The sequence below is a fragment of the Vanellus vanellus genome (genome assembly GCF_965231255.1).
Source record: "Vanellus vanellus genome assembly, chromosome: 4".
Classification (NCBI taxonomy): Eukaryota; Metazoa; Chordata; class Aves; order Charadriiformes; family Charadriidae; genus Vanellus; species Vanellus vanellus.
This window is the reverse complement of record NC_138909.1, coordinates 5514098-5536714: the sequence shown is the minus strand read 5'-3', so window position 1 is coordinate 5536714 and position 22617 is coordinate 5514098. Positions and strand designations below refer to the sequence as shown.

At 39.3% G+C, this 22617-nt stretch overlaps 1 protein-coding gene across 1 annotated transcript in view; it reads left to right on the top strand.

Moving 5' to 3' along the window:
- Positions 1-14618: 14618 nt before the first annotated feature.
- PRSS12 (serine protease 12) overlaps positions 14619-22617 on the top strand; it is a gene marked incomplete at both ends in the record, with an annotated part of 42528 nt that continues 34529 nt past the window's right edge. Inside the window, one exon of the mRNA XM_082482004.1 lies at positions 14619-14955. Within this exon, the coding sequence (XP_082338130.1) occupies positions 14619-14955 (337 nt within the window). The remainder of the gene's footprint in view (positions 14956-22617) is intronic.

Here is a 22617-nt window from a genome sequence, read left to right as displayed (position 1 = left end):
CGCCGTACTGCCGGTCTCCGCCACCCCGCTTCGCTGGGCTCCCGCCGCTGCGTCACTTCCGTCCCTTCTTCCAATGAGGTGGCGGCGGCGCCTGCCTGACGCGTCGGTGGTGGCGGTGGCCGCGGCCATGTTGGCTGCGGGCAGCGGCGGCCGGGCCTTGTCCCTGCGGCGCCCGAGGCAACGGTGCCCTGTCCTGCCCGGCCACGGCGCGGCATGCCTGTGGGTGACCGGCGGGGGAACGGGGTGGCCGAGCGCAAAAGAGGGTAGCTCTGACCTACGGATAAACCCACTCTGTAGCGTAACGTATTGGGCTCCAGAATGATGGCGATCCGGTGTGCGCACTCTTCAGGCGCCACTGAGCAGGTTACTTGTCTGCTTTAATGCGATTTAAGTGCTTTTCAAGTATAGATGTTAAGTTCATTTTCACTCAAGCATTGCAATAGAAGTTCCATCAGTTACCTCGGGCTGGCAGCTGTGCGAAGCCTGTGCCCTTTCCAGCAGGGCAGCTCACAGCTGGGACACATTACTGCAATTTGGGCCATTTTGGGGACCCCTATCTTGGGTTTACATACAAGGGGTTTTCTTTGTCTCTTGAGGCCAAAATGCTGCTGCTTCCCTACACGTCTCTCACCCCAGTACATCCTTTATATCCAACTGCTATATCCAGTGTAATTATTTGTAGCCTAACCTTTACATTTTGCCTACACCTTTCTGATTGTTTAAAAAAGTTTTGGGAGGGAGTTTTGCAAAATCTTTAAAGCTTTTTTCATATGAATTTTTGGTCTCTTTCCTGCTTCCTCCTTTTCCCCTCTTGTATTTTGTTGTCTGTCTTTGAATGTACATAATTTATATTGCATGCCGGTTTTCATTCTGACAGCTTATTCATATTGCAAAGAGAATGAAGATAGAAAGAAAGGGCTGCAGTCCAGATTCAAAAGCTGTGCATTACATTTCAGTTCCTAGTATCTCACAAAAGGAAACTTAACAAAAGAATAACAAAACATTACAAATTATCTCACAAGTTATAATTAATGTTAATGTTTGCTATCCTGAAATAGACCAATTTTTCCTGTAATTGTTAGACCCAGAGACGTGGACAAGAAGAGCTAAAAAGCGACATTCAGCTCTGGTGTTCCTCTGCTGGTATCTCAGTGCCAGCTACCATTGCACTTTTGTGATACAAGCTGTTATTCTCTCTTTTTTTTTTTTTTTGTATGTGGTATATATGGTATACACGTCAATGACATTACCCAGGTCAAACTTAAACCTGAGAAAGATACGTGAAGAGAAGGGAATTAGAGCAGTGCAGCGTAATGCAGAAAGAAACCAATTCTAACTATTCACATTTCTCAGTGACAGAACATCCTAGAAAAAAAAGATGGAGCTTTTAAAAAAGCTTTTTTAAAAAAAATCTCCTTAGGGAATACGTTACTAGTTATACTGTCCCACCTATGGAAATGTTATGGAAAAAGAAATGCTATCTCATACTACTGCACGCTTCTTTGATATTGTTGGCTGTAATGAATACAGCAGAAGTCCCTGCACAGTAACAAAATCACTTCCTCCTGGATGGGATATGATGAAGTCTGTGTGAGCCTACACTCCGTTTTTAGAACTGGTTGCTAGGGCGAGCTAATCTTTACAAACACTAATGGCTATGAATGATGTTACACTATATGCATACACTGTTTCAAAATAAAAAGTTTGCATTTTTGCTGAATTCTCCCTGCCTTTCTTCTTCTCTGTGTATGCTGTGGTTTTGGCTGAGCTCCGTACGCAGTCTGTGGTCAGTTTTTTTCTCTTTAAGTAATAGGTCAAATTCTGCTGGTCTGAAGTCAAGAACTACACATGCACATATACTGTACCACAATCCAATCTATAGGTTTGGGTTTGATCTTAGTGTTTTGATTACATCATGATTCTCTGTGGTTTTGAACCTTATGGAATCATCGAAAAAACACGGAATCCTCTAATCCAGCCTCACACCCCGATGTCAGCCCTGATGCAGTGTCAAACCTGCAAATATGCAGTGCTGGAAATGCATCTAATTGAGCCAACTCCTTCTTGAATGGCTATTCCCCAAACTGGGCATTCAGCTCCAGATGAAGCCTTTACCAACACTGAATGAAATACAAACATGATGTCATATGTGATGTTCAGGGATCTTGGTGCAGTTTTCCTTTTTTTCTTTGCAACTAATGACTTGGTTGAACTCCATTCTACTCTGATCTTTCAGATTTATGAAGGCAATTGTTTACTCATCCTGTTTTTATTTAACTGATTATTCCTGAGTACATCACCCTTCACTTCTCTTTTATTGGCCTGTATGCAATCTTTTTAATTTTTTGCTATTGTTGCAATAATTTTGAATTCAAATCCTGTCCTCCAACATACTTGTATCTACTTCCAATTTCAAGTGGTTGTCTCCAAATATAATAAGCGGACATTCTATGCCACTTTGTTTAACCATTTACAGCATTATGAAATACTTATAAACCACAAAAAAGTAACGGTAGAATTTCACACCCATTTAGGACTTGTGTTATACTGATGTATGTTCAAGTCTAGTCTACTCCATTTAGCAAAAAACTGCTAGCTTATTTTCTGGCAGTAGAAATGACTGTAAAAATTACATAGAATTAGGCCCAGCTGCTTAATTTATCACTGTTGTCTCACCTGAATTGTTCTTCACATCACAAACCTCAAACTAAATTATGCCCAATTAAATGCTCAATAAATTCATAAATTCAAAGCACCAAATGGACCATATAGATGAACTAATAGAGAACTTTATCTTTTAACTCAAAACAGGTGAGTAGAAAACAGCGTAGACTAACATCACACTCTTCCTATTGCATGTCCCTTTTCTCCATGTTTTTAGTCAAGTACCTAGATGCACCTGGTATTTAAAAAAAAAAAAAAAAATCATTAAAAGTTGTTAACCGCAGCTTTGGGGCCTATTTTGAATAAGTGGTAGCATCCACAACAGCCAGCGATGGTGGCTGCGCGTGCTCTTCCATCTCTGCCTTAGGCTGTGTCTCTACAAGACAGCAAATCTGACTTCATAAGCATATTGCAAAAACACTACAACCATGACTCTATACAAACTCACTGTAGTAGGTTAAATTTTGTTTTAAAATCTCATAGAAGGAACTTAGTAGCAGCAGAGTTTTTATTAGGCCAGTACTGCTTGTCCTTAGTAAGCCAACATACAGCTGAAACAGAGCCTTCATCTACACAATGCCATACGCTCTGGATAATTTGATAGACGTGTGCTGTGATTTCACACTTCATATAGATTGCTATTTAGACTTGACTTAGGAAGCATTTCTTTACCCAGAGAGTAAAGGAAGAGGCTTCCCGGAGAGGTGGTCTCTGCCCCGAGCCTGGCACTGTTCAGGTGGCATTTGTACAAGGCCCTTAACAACTTGCTTTAACTTTTGGTCAGCCCTGAAGTGGTCAGGCAGTTGGACCAGGTGATCCTTGTAGGTCCCTGCCAACTGAAGTAGTCTAGTCCTGTTCTATTCTAGTCTCGCCTAGTCTAGTCTAGTCTATATTCTATCCTATCCTATCCTATCCTATCCTATCCTATCCTATCCTATCCTATCCTATCCTATCCTACAAATCCATGGTGTTAATTTCTAGACCAAAAGATAAGATTTCACCTTTTTATTTAGGGTGGGAAAAAGAGCAAGCTGGTTTACATTTTTTCTTTTACCTATTGCAGAAACTTACTAGCCACTGTCCATATACTCCAAGGTAAACTACATATAGCAGTGGAACTCGGAACTGAGAATTTGCTCCATGGTTCCCAGACAATCTGGGCATTTTAACTCCCATGAGGACACAGATGGTTGTACTGCAGCATCCCAGCTCACATGAGCCCACCTGCCATTAAGAGTTCCACTGAAGTCATTGGGACTATTCACAGAGAATAGACAATGCACTACTATTAAATGTGAATAATGTTGGCACAACGTGACCCTAACTCACCTTCATTACTGTAGGATACTGTGTATTTTTTCTGGAGTTATGACTTGTGTTTTGCTATCTCTCATAATGAAGATTTAGATGATAGACATGTGATTTCAGAGACACTACCTCGCACGCTATAGTCATCCACATAACTTGCCAACAGTTACATCCATATTTTAAACAAAGAAATTAACACAGTCATTCTTTTGACAAATTCCATCAATCATGGCAATTAATTGACAATCCTCCTTCTAAATCAGTAGAAAAAAAAAATAGCCAAAACAGTCTCTCCAGCCCCCAAATCCCACTTCACCTGGAGATTAAGCATTACTGGCTTCCCACCAGGTTCAGAGAATGTGTTAAAATACAAGTGGCTCTTTAACTGAAATGTCTGTGTATATGCCTCAAGAAATAGAATGTGAAGAGGGGATGGAGAGCAGCTTTCTGTTGTATTGCATCTAGCCCTGTATCTACCCCTTCTCATTTTAACACTGCCCCCTTAGTGAGGTAGGAGCAAATCTCTAGGAACTATACGAACTTCAATTGTATTATTTGTTCTATTGCTGAGCTGAATTTGATCCACCCCCCTCAAGAGCAGTACAAATGTAATTACATGACATCTGCTGGCTTGATTATTCTAAATCACAGTGTTAAAGAAGTGTGAATTTGTTATGCTTTGAATAACAAAGAAACATATTTCCATACACCTCAGTGTTCACTGATTAATAGACTGAACTCTATAAGCGCTGTGATGAGAAAATATTATATAGCCCTTTCCTGCTTTCCGCATGTTTCTCACACAAGATATTAAAATTATACTGCCAGTTTTATCTCAGTCAGGAATTGTGTTCTATCATGCTTGCAAAACAATCCCATACATTTTTATGTTTAAATATGACATTTGTGCATATTTTATGTGATTATAGTACTCTTACTTTGTCTCAGAGCTGTTTTGTTTGTACTAAATAGCAATAAAGGTGACTAGATAATGATACCATACAGAATATTACAGTATATGGTAGCTTTGTATACTGAAAACCTCATATGTCTAAAGTCTTTGTATTCCAGAAAACCCGTCCTTATCTATTACCTCATATACTCAGTACTTTTCCATTTTAAATTTGTTTTCAATATTATTGATAACTCCATAGATAAAGTAGATGGAGTAACTCCATAGAAAAGTAGATGGAGTACCTTGCATCAGCATGCTATTTGCACAGAATATTTGACAACATACCCCTGAATTTATTGTTTCTCCTTTTTTCCCAGTCTTCCATTTACTTCCATGTTTCCCAGAGCATTTAGTGTTACCAATTAACTGTGGCTTCTATGAATACTCCATTTTCAATATCTACATCTTAATACTTTCCTGTGTAAGTTTATAGCATAAACAGCTCCTAAATCTGCCACTTGTTTGTACGTTCATGCCAGTTCACTATCCATTGTGTTTTCTGTGTGCCTGTGCAATAAACCAGATCAGGAAAAACATCTGGCTGATCTTTTAACCCAGTTCGAATTATTTTGCAGCAAATGCTCAACCACAGCTTCAGAAGCACCAGAAGTACAGACAGAAGGCAGTAAAAAAATATGAAAAATGTTACTCCAGAAGATGGCTTGTAGTTAAATCCTAGAGAAAGAAGTTATTCTGCTGCTTTTTACTTTTCCTGGGTTCTAGGAAATTCAGAAGCTTCAGGAAGGAAAAGCTAGGCATACAGAAAAAAAAGCGGACGTACAGACTACTTATGATCCAAATTGCAAGTCCATCTATCTACAGCTCCAAGCACAAGCTACTTAGTTGACTTCTAAGAGCCAAATGAACGTTCTGTTGAAACCAGTAGCAAAACTCTGAGACCTGTTTCCAAAATAGGTTAATAATCAAAATAAAAAAAACAATGAGAGTTTTTGAGATTTTACAATTAATAAACTTAGCAGCACTTCTAGTTAGTATAAACTAGGTGTTTGGTCCAGCAGGATTTAGTTACACACTATTAGAATGGATTGGGTAAACCAATAATGTTTAGAAGTCTAAAGTACAAAAAGTAGTGTGTACTGTAACATAGTGTTTATTTACAAAAATAAATGGCATGCTATGCAGATCAACATAAAACCAGGACAAGTCACTATATATATTTTGTATAGTTACGTCCACAGCAAAAATCCATGGCTTTTCATAATCCAATGGCTTTACTTTTAATTTTTACTTTTCAGGCTAGATGACTAAATACGAAAATAGTAAGTTGGAATGTGTAATTCCACATCACCATTAGATTATAAAAAAGTAGCAATGGGGAAATCATAATGATGGGACAAGAGGGATAAGAAGAGATAAGAAAGGGACATCAGCCACAAGTCAAGAAAGAAAAAGGGATGATTAAGACAACAATGAAGATTATAAGAAAGCAGTTTGTTTTGCCGATAGTTGCAGCAGTGCATCTTGCCTCCCTTACCCCCTTTCTTCATCCATCGCCATTACTCCCTGCCCTTCCCACGGCTCCTGACATTTTCCACATTCTGTGGTAATGAAGGCGATCTAAGTGCAATGTCTGTCACTGCTCTGCACAACGCCAGCATTGTTCTAACTACAGAAGTCAGTTCAACAGTGCAAAATCAACTCTGATCCCATCTTGTACAGAATCTCCTCTCAATTATAGAGGGTATCCTCATGTTATTTATTTTAAAGAATACGTAGCTGCATTTTAAAATTTCAGCTAAAACATCAAAAGGAGGCACAAATAGCAAGTACATCTTTGTGCATCGCTTTATATTAATCAATGTGAAATGGTTGCTCCAGCTGTGTATATATTTGTGAAAGCAAGCTAGGAACTACTGAGATTTATATTTTTTAAATGGTAACAACACGGGCAAAATAATGCTTGTATTCATAATGCACAAAATCTGTTCATTAATATGAGACAACTCCGTGATTTTGACAAAATTATTAACCCATACAGCCAACAGAACATGGTTTATAAACACTTAACAATATATTCCCCTCCTTAACAGCTAAACTTTTCAACTAATTGAAATTGCAAGTAAAACAAAAAATTAGTCCTAGTGCTTCCAATACAACCCCAAAAGAGAACATGTAAAGATCACGTGTTATGAACATGTGCTGATAACTTCCAAGAGATCTTACCCTAATGAGGTAAGCATTAATATTTCTTAAATCTCTTCTTGGTAGCACAGCATTCAGTTCCTTCAGGTAATTGTATATCCCAGCCTCCTTAAATCAGTAGAAACTTGGTTTTTTAGCTTTCCCTTCATTAAGTATATGTGTTCCTTTGAAACAATAATGACATTCTTATCCAAAACTATTACTAATGATAACAGAATACAGCTATCGTGATTTCTTTCTCAAAAAAAACCAAACCAAAACAAAACAAAACCAAAAAACCACTTGAAATGTTACTTGTCTTATCCAGCAAATTCAAGTTTTTTTTTAAAAATATAGCAGTATTTGTTATGTTAACAGGACATTTTAAAGTCTTTAAAGTCTTAATAGTCATACCCATGGAATATTTTGAGTGCACTGCAGAAGCATAATAAACCAGATCTTTTGGTTTAAAATATGTCCCCTCCAAAATGTTTTGTTAAATAAATAAAACATATGGGCCAGATTATAGTTTTATGGATATACAGGAGGGGAAAGATGGAAAAAGGAACATGCCTTGCTTTCCATTTCAATTTGTAGACCAAATGCTCTAATGGTAAGGTTGTGCTAATCTGAAGCGCATGCTGCTTTTCAAGATCAAAAACATTTAGAAATTCAAAGTCTATAATATGTTAAATGTGGCTTCATGAACAAAACTATTCCTGATCCAACAAGTACTTATCTCTTTTTTTTTTCATATTTTTAGCTTATTTTACATGTTATAATAAGCTATAGCTATATTTTAATAATTGTGTAATATGTGCTTGCATAATGCATAACTGTAAAAATAAAGCCGTAACTCACTTTATACTTCCTCATTCCTGGTAACAGCATGTTAATGAAGATAAATCAAATACTTGACGGGTCATTGCATGTATGTAGCTCAGCACTAAAGTAATTCCTGCATCCCACCGAAACTCTGGAACAAAAGGTCTTATTTACACATTGTATGTACCTTGCTGTTGGGTTTTGTGCAGGACACTGAGAAATTCCTGCAGGAAATATTAGAAATGCCTCATTCCATTGCTGCTAATGGAAAGGTGACGCTTGGGTTAGATGAAACATGTCCTGGTTTGAGGTAAAACAGAACCAATTTTCTTTTCAGTAATTTTACTTTTCAGTTAAGTCTCTTCTAACACAAACCAACCCCACTTGACTTATCTTTCTGTCGTTTGTGATTTTTATTGCACTTGCACTTCACAACAATGAAATGCAAAATTTTGAAATAGATATTATTACGAAATGTTTTCAGAAGATTAACTCAGAACAAAGAGAAGACACCTGCTACCATTCCAGACATAAATTAATTGGAAGAGGACTACCTGGATTATTTGTGAGAGAACTTATTTAAACAACTGCATTTATAAAGCATTGTTTATGAAAATTGTTTTCACCTTTTCTCTCTTAGATCTAAACCAAAATGTTAAACGTTTAGTACAAGGGTGTGGCCTTCCTATTGATTTTTTTTTCTTTTGTTTTGTGGGTTGTTTCTCCAGCAAGAGCACAGTATGAATCACATACAAAGCTTCCCTTAAAGGACAGGCTCAATGAATCAAGTACCAAAAACCACCTATACCCACGGCAGTCAAGTTTGGACCTGAAGTTCCATTTCTTAGCAAACCTTTGTTAAGACTGTTTGCTAACAAATACCATTTTCCATTCCATTTCTTCAAAATATCCTCTTTGGCATATTCCTGCCTCTTTAAATATGCTTATTTATAGAACGGCTACACAAACTCACCTTTCACCTAGTTAACAGACTGCAACATATGTGATGCCACACTTACTTCCTATTCTAAGCATCAGGAAATAAAGCGGCACCTCTGCCATATTTTCACAGGCATGCTGGGGCATTCCTACTCTCACACTTGAGTCTCACTCCCCACACAGCCACACGGCATTGCACACTTGGGACCTGCTAAACAGTCCTTCTGGGAGAGGAACATAAAGGAGTGCTCAGAAGCTACTCATGGAAACAACATAACATGCAGCCTCAGACACCATTACACTGCAACTTCATGAAGAAGACTGTACATTGTACTAGTTGTATGTCCCTGGGTGTTGCTGAAATAGTAGCAACAGCCTGAACAAATCATGTTTCCAGTCCTCCAAAGTTTTACATAGGGTACTGATGTAACCCTACTTTACACATGGAGACATCACAGTATGCAGATGTGTACATACTAAGAATGAGGATACATATTTATGGAATTAGAGCCTTTACTGAATGCAGGGCTTTTTCTGCTTTTAAAAACATAGTTTAAAAAAAATCTCCACATTTCATTGTTATTATTAAAAAATTCCTTTTCTTCCTGTGCAAAACTGTGATAGTTTTTAAATGATGTATAGTTACTTTGGATATGTCAAAACTATCTCAGTTGAAATAGCATTTTTTTCCACTCACTGTATTAAACAAAAAGTGTTCACCAGTTTTGCATGATTCAGTTTACCTTGCAGTTCTAAATGCAATTATTTCATCATGTCTGTATAACCCCGTGTTAGGCACATATGCACCTATGTATTGAATTGTTCCAGGAAATCAAGTTTCTTATTGCCTTGTTCCAGGAAACTGGGTTTCTTATTGCCTTATAATATGAACTCAGCTTGTTGTACAAGAAAGTACTTAACACTTTAAAAAAGGTTTTTCTAGGATCTCATTACTGTGCAGACTGTGTTATGTGGTAATGGAAACCTCATCAATTACAAGCTGTTCAGTTACATCCTGTGTAATGCAGGGTCACCCTATGGAGCTTATATATAATCACAGACAAAAGGCCTATTCTCTTCCATATAAGCACAAACGCAAATTAATTTTGAGTCAGACTTGGCAGGATTTCAAATTTCTGCTGCCCATGTTTGTTAAAAAGAATGAGATTGATGAATAAAATTATTTTATAAGAGCGCTGACTTATATCCGAAAAATGTTGACTCATAACGGCACCCATTCTGTGGCCCATTTTGCACATGGAAATCTCCTTTGTGTGCAGCCTTGCTTCCTCTCCTTCTACTCCTGATTTCAGCCCATCTGGTGCTGTTTGATCTCACTCAGTGCCCACTAGGTTATGTGCATAAGTTTTTCCATTTATTCCAGTGGTTGATTTATTGGCCCCAGCATACTTGATTATGTGAAGAAATAATAGTAAGAAACTATTAGGTGGATAGTCTGAGAATCATTTTAGTGCAACGTGTTGTGCCTGGCTGTTTGGCTACATTCTCTCTGCTTTGTACTTGTACTTATTTCCTGGGGGAATTTCTCATATATCGCATTGCCTGAAGTCAACCCTTGCTCCGATCTGTCACATCTACATTGGTGGTCAGGAAGGAATGCAGGAGAAAATTCCCTGGTTTGGGGCTATCAGTGGCAATGAGACAGTACTGACTCAGACCTGCACTTGTCAATAGTATTTTAACTGAATTCCACCAACAGCTGGAAGCGCTCAGCTTTTCTAAAATCTATGCTGACATCATACTGTATGAGCTACTCAAAATAAAGGTACACAGCTTTACTGCACACAGGAAGAGGCTAATCAGTGAATTTTGCTATTGATTTAAACGGGAGCAGAATTAGACTGATTCTCCAGCTGAATTTTAAATGCTTGGTATTACATGTTTTGGCAATGCGGGACTACTATTTTTGCACATGTAACCCACACATCAGATACCTTCACCTATTCACAAGAACTATTTATTAAAAATTAGTCCTATGATAAGCTGTACCCTCACACAATTCATGCAAAAGCAGAGTCAGCGACAGGGAAGAACTATCAAGTGCTTTTATAAAGCTATTAAGATAAAGGAAGCTCTTGTTTAAGCTTCCTCTTAAGCCTTGCATATATGAATAACCCATGCTGCTGCTGTATTACGTATTTCTAATACTTCCATTTCTCAGGTAACCTGAGGAATCTATGCACACAAATACAGCAGCGGGGGGCAGGGCTGGAGTGGTCAGATCGGTTCATACCTATGAATTATTTATTATTCTTTGTTTTATCAACAATTTGGTATTGGGGCTGTGAAATATCGGAGGAGAAAAAAGCAGCCAACCCTGTGGAATTGTACAGAAATTAAACCCTATTCTAGCAGATGATTTCCTATAACTGCTCTCATGGAAGTTGTCAGGTACGCAGCACAGATTTGCTAACTTTGGTCACGAGCATTGTTCCATTGGCTTCCATGGGACTGCTGTCAATAGGTACTACCTCTGTGCATAGGAGGTACAAACTAAATACTAACATTAAGTACTGAAAATGTTTTGCAAAAGGGAGAATTGCTATGTACTTCAGCTGGAGCCAGTTAACTGTAACGTCATCTTAATGGATTATTTTCTCTACCAATCCAGAGAGATCAAAACAATCCTTTCTTTTCATGTAAAAATGCAGGCCTTGTTAAACACAGATTACTAACTTTAAATCCTGTAGTGCTGCTGCAGGAGTATAACTAACACAGTTTCCAAAGATCTATTGTTTTCTCAACATTTTGTGACAATTGCTTTCTGAAAAGTTGGACACTGTAATTTCAGAATCAAAACTGTACCTAAAGCCCAGATCCATTGAGACCTTTTGAGGTTTATGAAGATCTACTTGTTTATTTTCCTAATTGAGCAAACATTTTTTTCCTTCTTTTTCATTTCTAATTCCATTTGTGAATGGTTTTTCATGAGTTTTGTATAGTAGAGACAAAACTTTGAAGGCTACCAAATGCACTAAGAACATCTCATAGTTGGCATCTTTTTAAAGCTGTATCAGCTATATCAGAGTAATAAGTGTTTGTTTCTGGTTTATAAACATGTGAAGGTAAAGTCCACCCTTAAGGCACAGTGCAGTTTCATTTTAGGCACACTTGTAATTCTTACTGTTATTTTAAGTGTGATGTCCAAAAGAATCAAGGTTCTCAAAATTGCACTGTCTGTCCCTATATTTTAGGCACACTTGTAATTCTTACCGTTATTTTAAGTGTGATGTCCAAAAGAATCAAGGTTCTCAAAATTGCACTGTCTGTCCATGTAACCGTTGCTTTGTCTTTGCTCTTCCCAATAACTTTTGACTGATTGTAAGAAATGTGACAGAGGTAGAAGTCACACAGATAATGAACTTCCTACAAGCATAATAAAAGTAGTCAAGCAGGTGAGAATGATTTTATACACAGCACCTGTAAGTGCCACAGCCAAAGGAAAAACTGCAACATGAGCTCCCACAGTTCAAATACAAGAGAAACCATATGGGGGAGACACTCGTAAATGCTCTAGCCAAGACAGAAGCTGCAACCAAAGTACAAAGTATAAATCCTGGAAAAACAAGCTGCATCAGTTCCAGTATTTCTTAGAAAAGGGCCCCTCCTCCTTACAGCGAAACTATTATCAATGTCTTGAACAGAAGCCAAACCAAGTCTCTAATTCGTAAATTCTAACAAAAGCATTATTTCCTGTAGCATTAACAGACCACACATCATAGTGAAAGCTAATTTACAGTTATTAAAACAAATAAAGGCTCGTTCTCCTTCTTTGATTACAGCAAAAATAACAATCATAATAACAATTAAAACGTTCAAAAGTGAATCTGTACATGTGGATCATTCGATTAAACCTGAACCCTGTCTTGGGGAGGGAATCATTATGATGATTGCTTTTTTCCTGATGCTTCTTCTATAATTGTAGTTACTTCCAAACATTTTTCCCTGTGTAGCCTCCCCCTCTTTTCCCCCACCTCCTGCTTAGTACTAGTTGCAACCTCAAGCACAAACACCTCTACCCTACATAGGCAAAGAAAGTTCACTGCATTTAAGATTCCTGCTGGCCCATACACCTCGGGGAGACAAATGGAATCAGAATACATGAATAAGTACCAGGCTCAAAGCTTTGCCTGAAGTGTTTTGCAAGATTCATCATACTCATCTGTTCTCTTCCTCCTGTGCTGATCAGCAGAACCCTTCCACTTCCAGGCTAGAGCGAAGGGAAAGCGAAATATTGCTGTTATTGTGATGCCAAGAAGTGTTTACTAAGCAATGAAGGAAGCCTTAACCAGCTAGGCTGAGCATGCTTTTAACCGATCCTTCTGAAGGATAAAAGCAACCAACTTGTCATGACAGCAACAAATCTTCACACAATTTTAAAATGGCCATAATGAGTTGCTTTCAGGATAACGTCTTGTACATATTCCAGTATTCTGAAAACAAATTGAACTCTTGCCAGTCCTGACAGTTTCTACACTAATGCATACACATATCCCCGGAAGAAACCTCCGAAAGAAAGAACAATCTGTGTGCTTATATCCACAAAGAAGTGCAGCAGACACATGTGATGGCATAGTTATCATGTTGCTGTAGAAACCCCAGCCAAGCATGCTTTAACTTTGTGATTAAGATACTAATTGTAATGTCGCAATAATCAAACAATCAGAGATAAGCAGAACTAAAATGAATACATGTAATACCAAACACTGTAGGACCTGCTTTTCCTTAGCACTGGAGCTCTTTTGTTCTTATAAACAAAAACTTAAATTGGTAAAGTTGCATTTTGCACCTTTTGAACAGTTTGGAGCCTGCTAAAGGAAGGCCACTGTTTACTGGAGATACCTGGGATCCCGCATGGAAAGCAGAAAGCACACTCCCTCTTACTCTTTTAGATTCTAGTCACAACACAAGATTGTGGAAATACTGATGCACTCATCCAGAAACCAGATTAACACTTCTCAGCCAAAAAAGCAAAGAGGAAAAAAGATCCTATGGAGAGGTGAATCTACAGACTTGCACTACAGACAAATTGCCAAATATAGGGGGTATGCTCTATTAGGCAGAATTGGACTTCACCAAATACGAACAGCATAGATTAAAAACAGCGGTAAATTAAAAAAACAATAACTAACCCAAGCTAACAACTGAAATATGTGAGACAAAGAGGCAAAACTAACTGACAGCCATCCTGGTAGAAAAAGGAAACCAGAGATGATCAGGTCATGCAGAACTCTGCAGCGGTTGGGAATAAGCAGATTACTATTCAGAGCACATGGGGCTGGGATAAAGCTAAACCCTCCAAGACATTTCTTTTCACGGCGTTTGTTTCCAGACCCTTTGTTTCCCGCAGACACGTCTGGGGCTCTCTCCATCCCTCCACCCCGCCAGCTGCCGCGCGGGTCCGTTTGCTCCTTCTCCCCGGCTTTGCCCGGGCTCCTCTCTTTGTGAGGCTGGCGAAAGGGCCGCGGTAGCCGCAGCCGCGGGGCAAGGGTGGAGAAGAAGGTGGCTGGTAGGGGAGAAGCGGGGCGTGGGGGAGCCTGCGGGGGGGCTGCGGCGGGACCGCGGGCAGGGATGAACCCGAGGGGCTGCCGGGGAGGGCCGGGGACGGCGGCGGCAGCACCCGGGGCTGGCGGGGGAGCGGGAGGGAGGGCGGCAGGGGTGTGCGGCGTGGGGGATTAGTGGGACGCCGCAGCTCCGCCTTCCCCCTTCGCATCCCGGGCGCGATGAGAGGGGGAGATGGACCCGAGCCGGCGGGACTGGCACCATGACATTCGCCGGCTTCGTGGTGGCGCTGGTGATCGGGACGATCCCCGGAGCCCGCGGGCTGGGGCAGGTCTCCGCCAGCCTCCCGGCCGCCCGTCAACCGCAGCCCCCCGCCCCGGCTTCGCCGCCGCCCCCCGCCGGCTGCCCCGCCGGGGGCTTCCCCGCGGTCCGGCGCCCCTGGCCACCGGCGGCGGCCGCCCTCCCGCGGCGGGGGACGGCCGACCGGGCGCCGCGGGGCCGCCGCAGCTCCTGCGCTCTGCCCGGCGGCGGGCGGCACGGGTGCGCTGCCGGGGGCGGCCGGGGCCGGGCGGAGCGGGGCCGCGCCGACTGCGAGCGAGGTGAGCGGGACCGGGGCGCCGGGCGCTGCGGGAGGGTGCGCGGTGGCTCCGCGGGACTTGGGTCCCTTAGCCGGGCGGGAGTCCTCCTCATCCCGGAGCCGGCTCCCCGTCGCGGAAGGGAGCAGGGAACGGGGGGACAGAGACCCTCTGCCAAAGTGACAGCGAGGGCTTTTCTGAGAGGAGAGTTTAAACTTCTGCATCAGCAGATGCATTGAAAAGACGGAGGTCCTACCTGGTTGTGTTATTTTAATACTAGGTGAATTGCGTTAAGAAGCCGTGCTGTAAGCATTGAGTATGCTCGGTTAGCCAGCCCTGGCTTTTGTAATCAGGCGCACTTCTCTGGGAAGCACTTGGTTCACAGAAATGAAGTGGCAGAAGGAAAAGCAAAAGGATGCCTCACTCTAAACGCGAACTGCTTGCACAGTATCTCTTCTTTCTGTTTTTTCCCCAATCTTGGGATAACGGGGTCTCCAAGTTAGCACTGGTGCCTTAGGACATCTGTGAACCTGAGACCTGTGCTCCTCTCCTGCTCTAGCGAAACCCTCAATGGCTTCCATGGAAGTTTTCAGTGCGTAAGGACTGAACAGCAATTTCAGCATTCAGCCCCTGAGCAGTTGATCAGCTTTACATTTCATCAGTGTTGGCACCCCTCCACAGGGTTAAATATACTTATGTCCAGTCTGGTTTTGAATGACTTCACATTTTCTCCTCCATCGCTCTGGTATTATCTCCTACCTAAATAAGAATTATGTCCTATCTATACTAAAAATGATCAAGCATAATTGTTGCAATGAAAATAAAAATTCCCTTCTTTGTTGCCTTTCCTTTTAAATATTTTATAGTATCACAAGGTCAGCAAGGAACTTCATTATTATTAATAATAATTTTGTTCTTGTGGAAATTGTTGTGTTTTTTTTTATTCATTTACTTTAAGATCTCTGAAGAGGATTGTTATTTTTCTCTTCCAACACCCTAGAAGGTGTGTGAAAAAAAGATGATAATTTCAGCAATGTGATAATTACACATATTGGTATAAAATATCACATGAAAAGCATATGGAGGCACCAAGGTCCACACTGATCATTAAAGCATATAAAAAAATGGAGCTTCCAAAGCTGAGTTCCAAGCCAAATATTGTACTCCTTCAAGAAGACAGAATGATGTTATGCATTACAGATGTTTCCCTGGAAAGAATACCAGGCAGCTGATGCCACAGAGGAGAAAACAGATAACTAGACACAGATGAAAAAAAAATACACAAGACTTCACGCCCTTGAACTGGTCTCAGTTTGGGAAAGGGTCCCACAGTTGCTTCTTTGATTTAGCCCATCATATTTAGAGCTTTTTTCAGAATTCTTCAGTCTGGTTTCCAAAATACTTTGTGAGGACTTGGTCTAGTATGTTACAGTGAAGAAGAACATGGCATTTTATTGTTAAGAACCCAATCCTGCACTGATTAAAGTAAATTCCAGAATCCCCTGTAAGTTCATCATGAATGTGATTTAAGTAAAAAAAACCACCAAAAATAGTACATATTTTGGGTTTAGCTGTGTTTCTTCAGTCTTTTCAGAATGCTGAGTTTGTTTTTTTTCCCCAGAAAACGGAAATCCAGGTTAGCCCCCATGAAGAGGGAGGACATAGCTACTGAATAGTCAATACTTTCTAATTGAAAGGTCATCTGCATCTGTTGGACTCAATGTAAACTCTCAGTGAGATCAACAGGGCAAACGCCTGTCCAAAAGCATTTGTGGAGGCGATACAAAAGAATTAGAGAGTGTGTGAGACAGCTTAAGGTGGAACATGGAAATAAATCAAGCCATTTGCCCAGAAAGAAACATTATTATAACATTGGTCCTGAAGTATGTTCCTTTCTTAAAAGAAACAAAGAAATGCAAGTAAGGCAATGTTATGATGCAGTTTATAGCTACAGAAGGACAGACTATTCAGAGATAAACTCACTGCATCATGTGCTTACAGAAGCCCATACTCAGTTATAAGGCACCTACAATAACTAAATATAATACCATGTTCAAAGCCTTCAGTCTCCTGGCTTTTCTAGCTTAAATATTAAGACTTATCTGCAAAGTTAATTCGCTAAACTTTGTGCATGTGTATATATTAAAATGCTTTATATTTAAGCATTAACAATGAAAAAGTAAAAAAAACCCACAACTTTGCAATTATACTACGTGTACCAGTCTAAAATCAGTTTTATAGATTAAAATAATAGATTTTGGTGTTTCATTTCCTTCCTTCTAAAATGAGAGACATCTGGGTAATATTATTTATTCATGCCTTGAAAGAAAGTAAACCAAATACAAATATATATAAATTATCATAATTAACCAAGGAAATCATAGAGGAAAAGAAGTAAGTACGAAAGTACTCTGTACATGGAGCCAGCATAAATCCAGCAGAATTTACTATTTTAGTTACTGCTAGTAAGAACTTACCTGGGATGTACTCATGCTTCAAAAAGGAGGCCTACCTCAGTCAGTAGAAGCAACTGCTGCCACACATTGTGTATGTGACATACAGTTACAGTATTCCGCATGGCACGTTCATGCAATGTTGTTACATATCTAATTTAAAGCACTTTAAGTAAAGCGGGTTAACTATTTTTCTTTATTTTACAAAGGGGAAACAATGCAAGAGAGGGTAAGTGTCTTTGCCAGAGGTCACACTACCAATCAATGGTAAAACTGGAGATAAAATACACATTTCCAGAACGGCCAGATTTAGAGTCTTTCCATTTAAATTGCTTTTATGACATAGTAATTCCACTAATGCCAACCAAATAATGCTTTCCTAAACTTTTGCGAGAGAAAAATCGAGCCTCAGGCTCACAGTCTAAACACTGGATTATTCTCTCTACCTGTTATACTATAGTCCAGGTAGTTGATGGAAGGTCTTTGGGGGTTTTAGTTTTCTTAATAGCATAGAGTTAAAGAAAAAAATATGATTAAAAATTAAACATTGATGTTTGTATTTTCCTTCTAAGAAGCAGCTCTTCTGGAATAGTTCTTATTTCAGCTGCACAGCATGAGACCCCCTCATTTCTGCAACTCTGTAGCACAGAGTCCTTTAGAGCCTGTTACATTCCTAACACTTCAGTTTATGTTTTATGTTATTACGATCAATCACCATTGATCATTGACATGATGAATCCCACTGCTGCTGAGGAACCAATTCAGCACATTACACACTCAATATATACAATATTTATGAAACTTCTGATATAAGAATCCTTGAGTATGCAATACTGCTATCTGCTAAAGTTCTCAAGATAGTTCTTAAAAAAGTAGTTCTGATGGATGCATGCTTTTTTCAAGGTTAAAATAGCAGGAGAAAATAGTTATAATTTTAGACTAAGAGCAGTGCTTAGGAAGGTGATGGACAACAGCATTCATTGATAGCAGTGAGTGTCATCCATAGTTTTGCTGAAGTCATCAAGACTAATTTACTTGATTTTAGCTAGGCCTGATCCTGGCAGAGAAGAAAATTTTTCATTGATTTGAACTGGTATTAGATTTGACCTATACTACAGGTAGCTTCTTACAAGTACCTCATGCAAACCAACAAATTAGTTTCATTCTAAAACTGGAATAAACTCTTTTATATGTATTAGGAGTCATCCACTAGTGTTCTGAAATACTACGAGTTATAATGCGGTTACATGGGATATACAGCATACCTCAATGGGAAACCCTCACACTTTATGTCAATTTGGACTTACCTAACTGACTCCAAGGCAAGAGAGATGAATTATAAGTGCAGGGCCTTGCTGTGACACTATCCCATGTTCAAACACCTTGGAAATGAAAGCAGAAATAAAAATATTTGTTGTTTTTACAGATTTCCAAAATTCAAAATACTTCTTTTGCTTTGCTTTAAATCTGCAATTTCAGAGCACCCAGCACCAAGGTGAAAGGCACAGGCAACTTCTACTTCTGATCCCTCTTTTCCAAAACCGCATTTACAGCCAAATTACAAACCTTTGGACACAGGTGTTTATGAAGAAACTGCTGGCACACTTTTAGCCAACACCATAAACGCCACTGCTGCAGCACTTACACATACAGCAGAAGTGGAAGTGATTCCCATTCTATTTGCAATTCAGCCACACACAGTACCAATGCTAGTTCTCAGTGAGATGTAGAAAATAAAATAGGGTTTGAGTTACCCAGCATCTCTGGATGTGAGAATGGTATATGAAAAGAGGCCAAGCACAACAGCACAATTCCTTTGAAGCTCTTCTGCTTTTTGGCGTTAATTAAAAGTTGGCTGAGAGGTTTTCCTCTCCCTTTTTTCCTGTGTGTCTCATCTTGAGCCTATACGGCAGGTGTTGCGGAGCAAGTCTCAGCAGCACCCACTGGATACCCTTACTTCCTTGCATTTGCAAGTACAACTTAATCTCTTTTAAACAGTGATAGCAGAGAGGAAAGACTCTGACTTGGGCAGATACCAGGGCAACTAAAATTACCAGACTGTATGTAAACAGCATGAATTGACCGTCAGTAACCTCAGCTAGAACATAATTAGAAGAAACGCATACATATTTTTTGAGTGTATATAAATGAAGGAGTTTCTGTCAAGACGGTAGATTTGTATTCTTCAATATAAGGTTGAATTTAAGTCTGTCTTAAGACCACAGTATGTGTCCTAGAGCCGCCTAGCAGGCCTGCGTTGTGGTCCTATGCCCTTGTTTCTAACTCTCATGGGGTCAGTTCACCTCTCCTCATCCTTCCTCTTCCTGACCAGCGCTGAGGAGGGCGCTGAGAGCCATGGGTGGGATCCCTGTACTCATGTTCCCTCTTGTTGAACTCCGTATTGAGGCAGTGAAGGTCTGATAAGCCCTTTAAGCAGAGGCTTGGCGGAGAGGGGAGAGAGTGTGAGTTTCTCAGAGTACTGCATAAAAGCCAGAGTAGATATTACTGTATTATCTCTACTCCCAACATGTTTAGTTTGCTTCAGCAACTAAAAGAGCTGAAAACTTAAAAAGTTGAGACGCTACCATATCTATGAGTCCAGAAAACTGGAGCCTCTGATGCATACACTTAAGCCAGACCTATTTTCTAAGAAGTAATTCAAATGCTCTTCTGCAGAACTTCTTGTGCCCTACGGGGAGCACAACAGGAAGCCCGTTGGGCAGATGTGTATAGGTGCAGTATGGGCTTAGGGTGTTAAAATCTAACAGCAGAAGACTTAACCAGTGAAATTAAGAATTAACCAGTATCCTTTTAATCACGTTAAATATTAGATTTCTTGCTACCTATGAAGTGAAAGAGTATTTCCTGGTCATTTTAACAATGCAAACACTGATTATCTTGCAATTAAGATCTTAACAGTCTTAACAACAAAGACTGAATCATCAGTACTAAATAAATACTTGGTAATACAGCATAAACACGTATGACTGCAGGTCATGTTGGTCATCTTGCAATTCCCTATTATCAATTTATACATAAAACACAGATTATCAAGGCAGAGTTTTATCAACTGGAAAGAAAAAATAAGCTACTGAAAGTCAGTATTTTAAAGTTCTGTTTTATGAGGTATCCATGTTACTGTAACTAATGTATCTTTTGATCCAGTAAAATAACTACCAGGGGTCTGAATATCTCAACATTTTGAGTAAACAACAGAGAAATAATTTTCTCATTAGTGTGCTCTTTGATTTGTTTGCTACATAATTATGACTCGTCATATGATATAGGTTGATACATCCAAGTGCATATAAAAAAAATACTGTATCATTTTACTCTTGATGGATACAGTGCTGAAATACTGAGCTACAAACATTTAGACTAGACTTAGAAAAATATGTTACCGATATTAACCTTTGAAAGGGTTTTCAATTCTTTTTTTAAAAAAAATGGTTTTACTTATTGTTTTGCTTGAGGAGAGAAGATTTTGCCCTGGATAGTTTAGGTTAATCATAGCTGTAGATATCAATACTGTTCTACGAGAAGAGTAGTAAGTCAATGCAACCAGCATGTTAGAATTATTATACCATATATTCAGTTAACTCTATTAAACAGTAGGCATAATAAAAGGTTTAATATTAGTTGCATGTAAAAATAGGCTTTCTTTTTATTTATTTCTAAATTAACTTATCAAGTGAAAATCAAGAATATTTTAATTTACAAAATTACCTTTAACAATCACCTTGTGTGTTTTCTCTTCTGTATGACAGAAGCTGGTTCTCTGTTGCATTTTCTTGTGAGATGAACAAAGGTCTGTCATGAATGCTACTACCCTTCATAAAACATTGGTGTTCCTATAAACAGCTGTAAATCTACAGGAAAAAGGCAAACCAAAATATTTTGTTGAGCTGTTAGATGAATTAAAAAAAAAATCCCTCATTTATTGTTTTAATCTATGTCTTTTCCCACAGGCACATGGAAATGAGGCACTGTCCCTTCCAGTCATTTTCCCTTCCTTACCAACTGATATCAGTAGTGTGTTTTCCCACTTCAACAGGGACCAGATGTCACCCGGGGTTCTTTAGGGGAGTGGGTGGTGAGGGAAAGGCTGTTTTCTTTGTTTAGTGGTATGTGTCCACAGCAAGAACTCTGTGCTTTTCAAACTTCTTTCCTGAGGCTTCTACCAGAGATGCAATGGATTTCAGATTTCTTTCATTTTTAATTGTTGGGAAATTAGTTTCTTACGTGCAAAAGTTATCTCTTGTGCTATCTTTTGTTCTGTGTATGTGAATAAATTCTTCCACGGTTGTCGTTGGGAATTCTGTAAATACAGAAAGAGGAGTGAGCCAAATTCTGCCATGGAGACCTTAGAAGAGAATTTTATTCTTCAAGTACTCCATTACTCACATATTTGAAGAGAAATATGGTGTAATGTGTACTCAGGAAACACTGTATTGGTTTCAGTAGGTGTCATGCAGGACTGTAAACAATCATGTATGAAAATAAACTTATTTTTGGAGATGACATCTTCAAAATTGCTTTCTGGTATGTCAGGAATCACTTTGGTATGACTGGTTGATGTTTCAAGTGAAAAGAATAGTCTATACAAAAGTCTCCTAAAGAGCAGAAATAAACATAATTCCAGACTCTCTCTGTATGTGACAGAAAAACAAAAAGAGAAAAATTATAAAGACAGATAAATAATGTGCAACTTATCTACAGTATTGTTACAATTATCTCACTAATAATCCTCTATTTGGAATGATAGCTCACTCTAACACAATTTGAGTAAGTTTTGTTTGTAAGTTACTGCACAGTAAGTTACTGCTGAGAAAGTAAATAGGAGGCAAATAGGAACACACAAAACCAAGTTTGAGGTTAATTAATTCCTCGAGTTATTTGGCAGTCATTTGACTTCGTGGTTTTATAAACTATACTGAACTAAATTAAAACCGGGACACAATATGAGTGAAAGGTGCACGAAAAACTGGATCTACCTATTACTATTTTATTTTTTTACACATACATGAACACATACACAATTAAATGCAGGCACAAACAGTTTTCTCCCCTTGCTAAAAACCCTGCAAACTGGATGATGGCGTAGCTTCTGATTTTAAGTAGATCACAGGAGAGAGACAGAGGGATTAACTGAGATTTCAGGCAACGCTAATGCATACGATTAGGTTATGTTTGATAATTTAACAGAAATGTATTCTTTCTTGTTGAATTACTG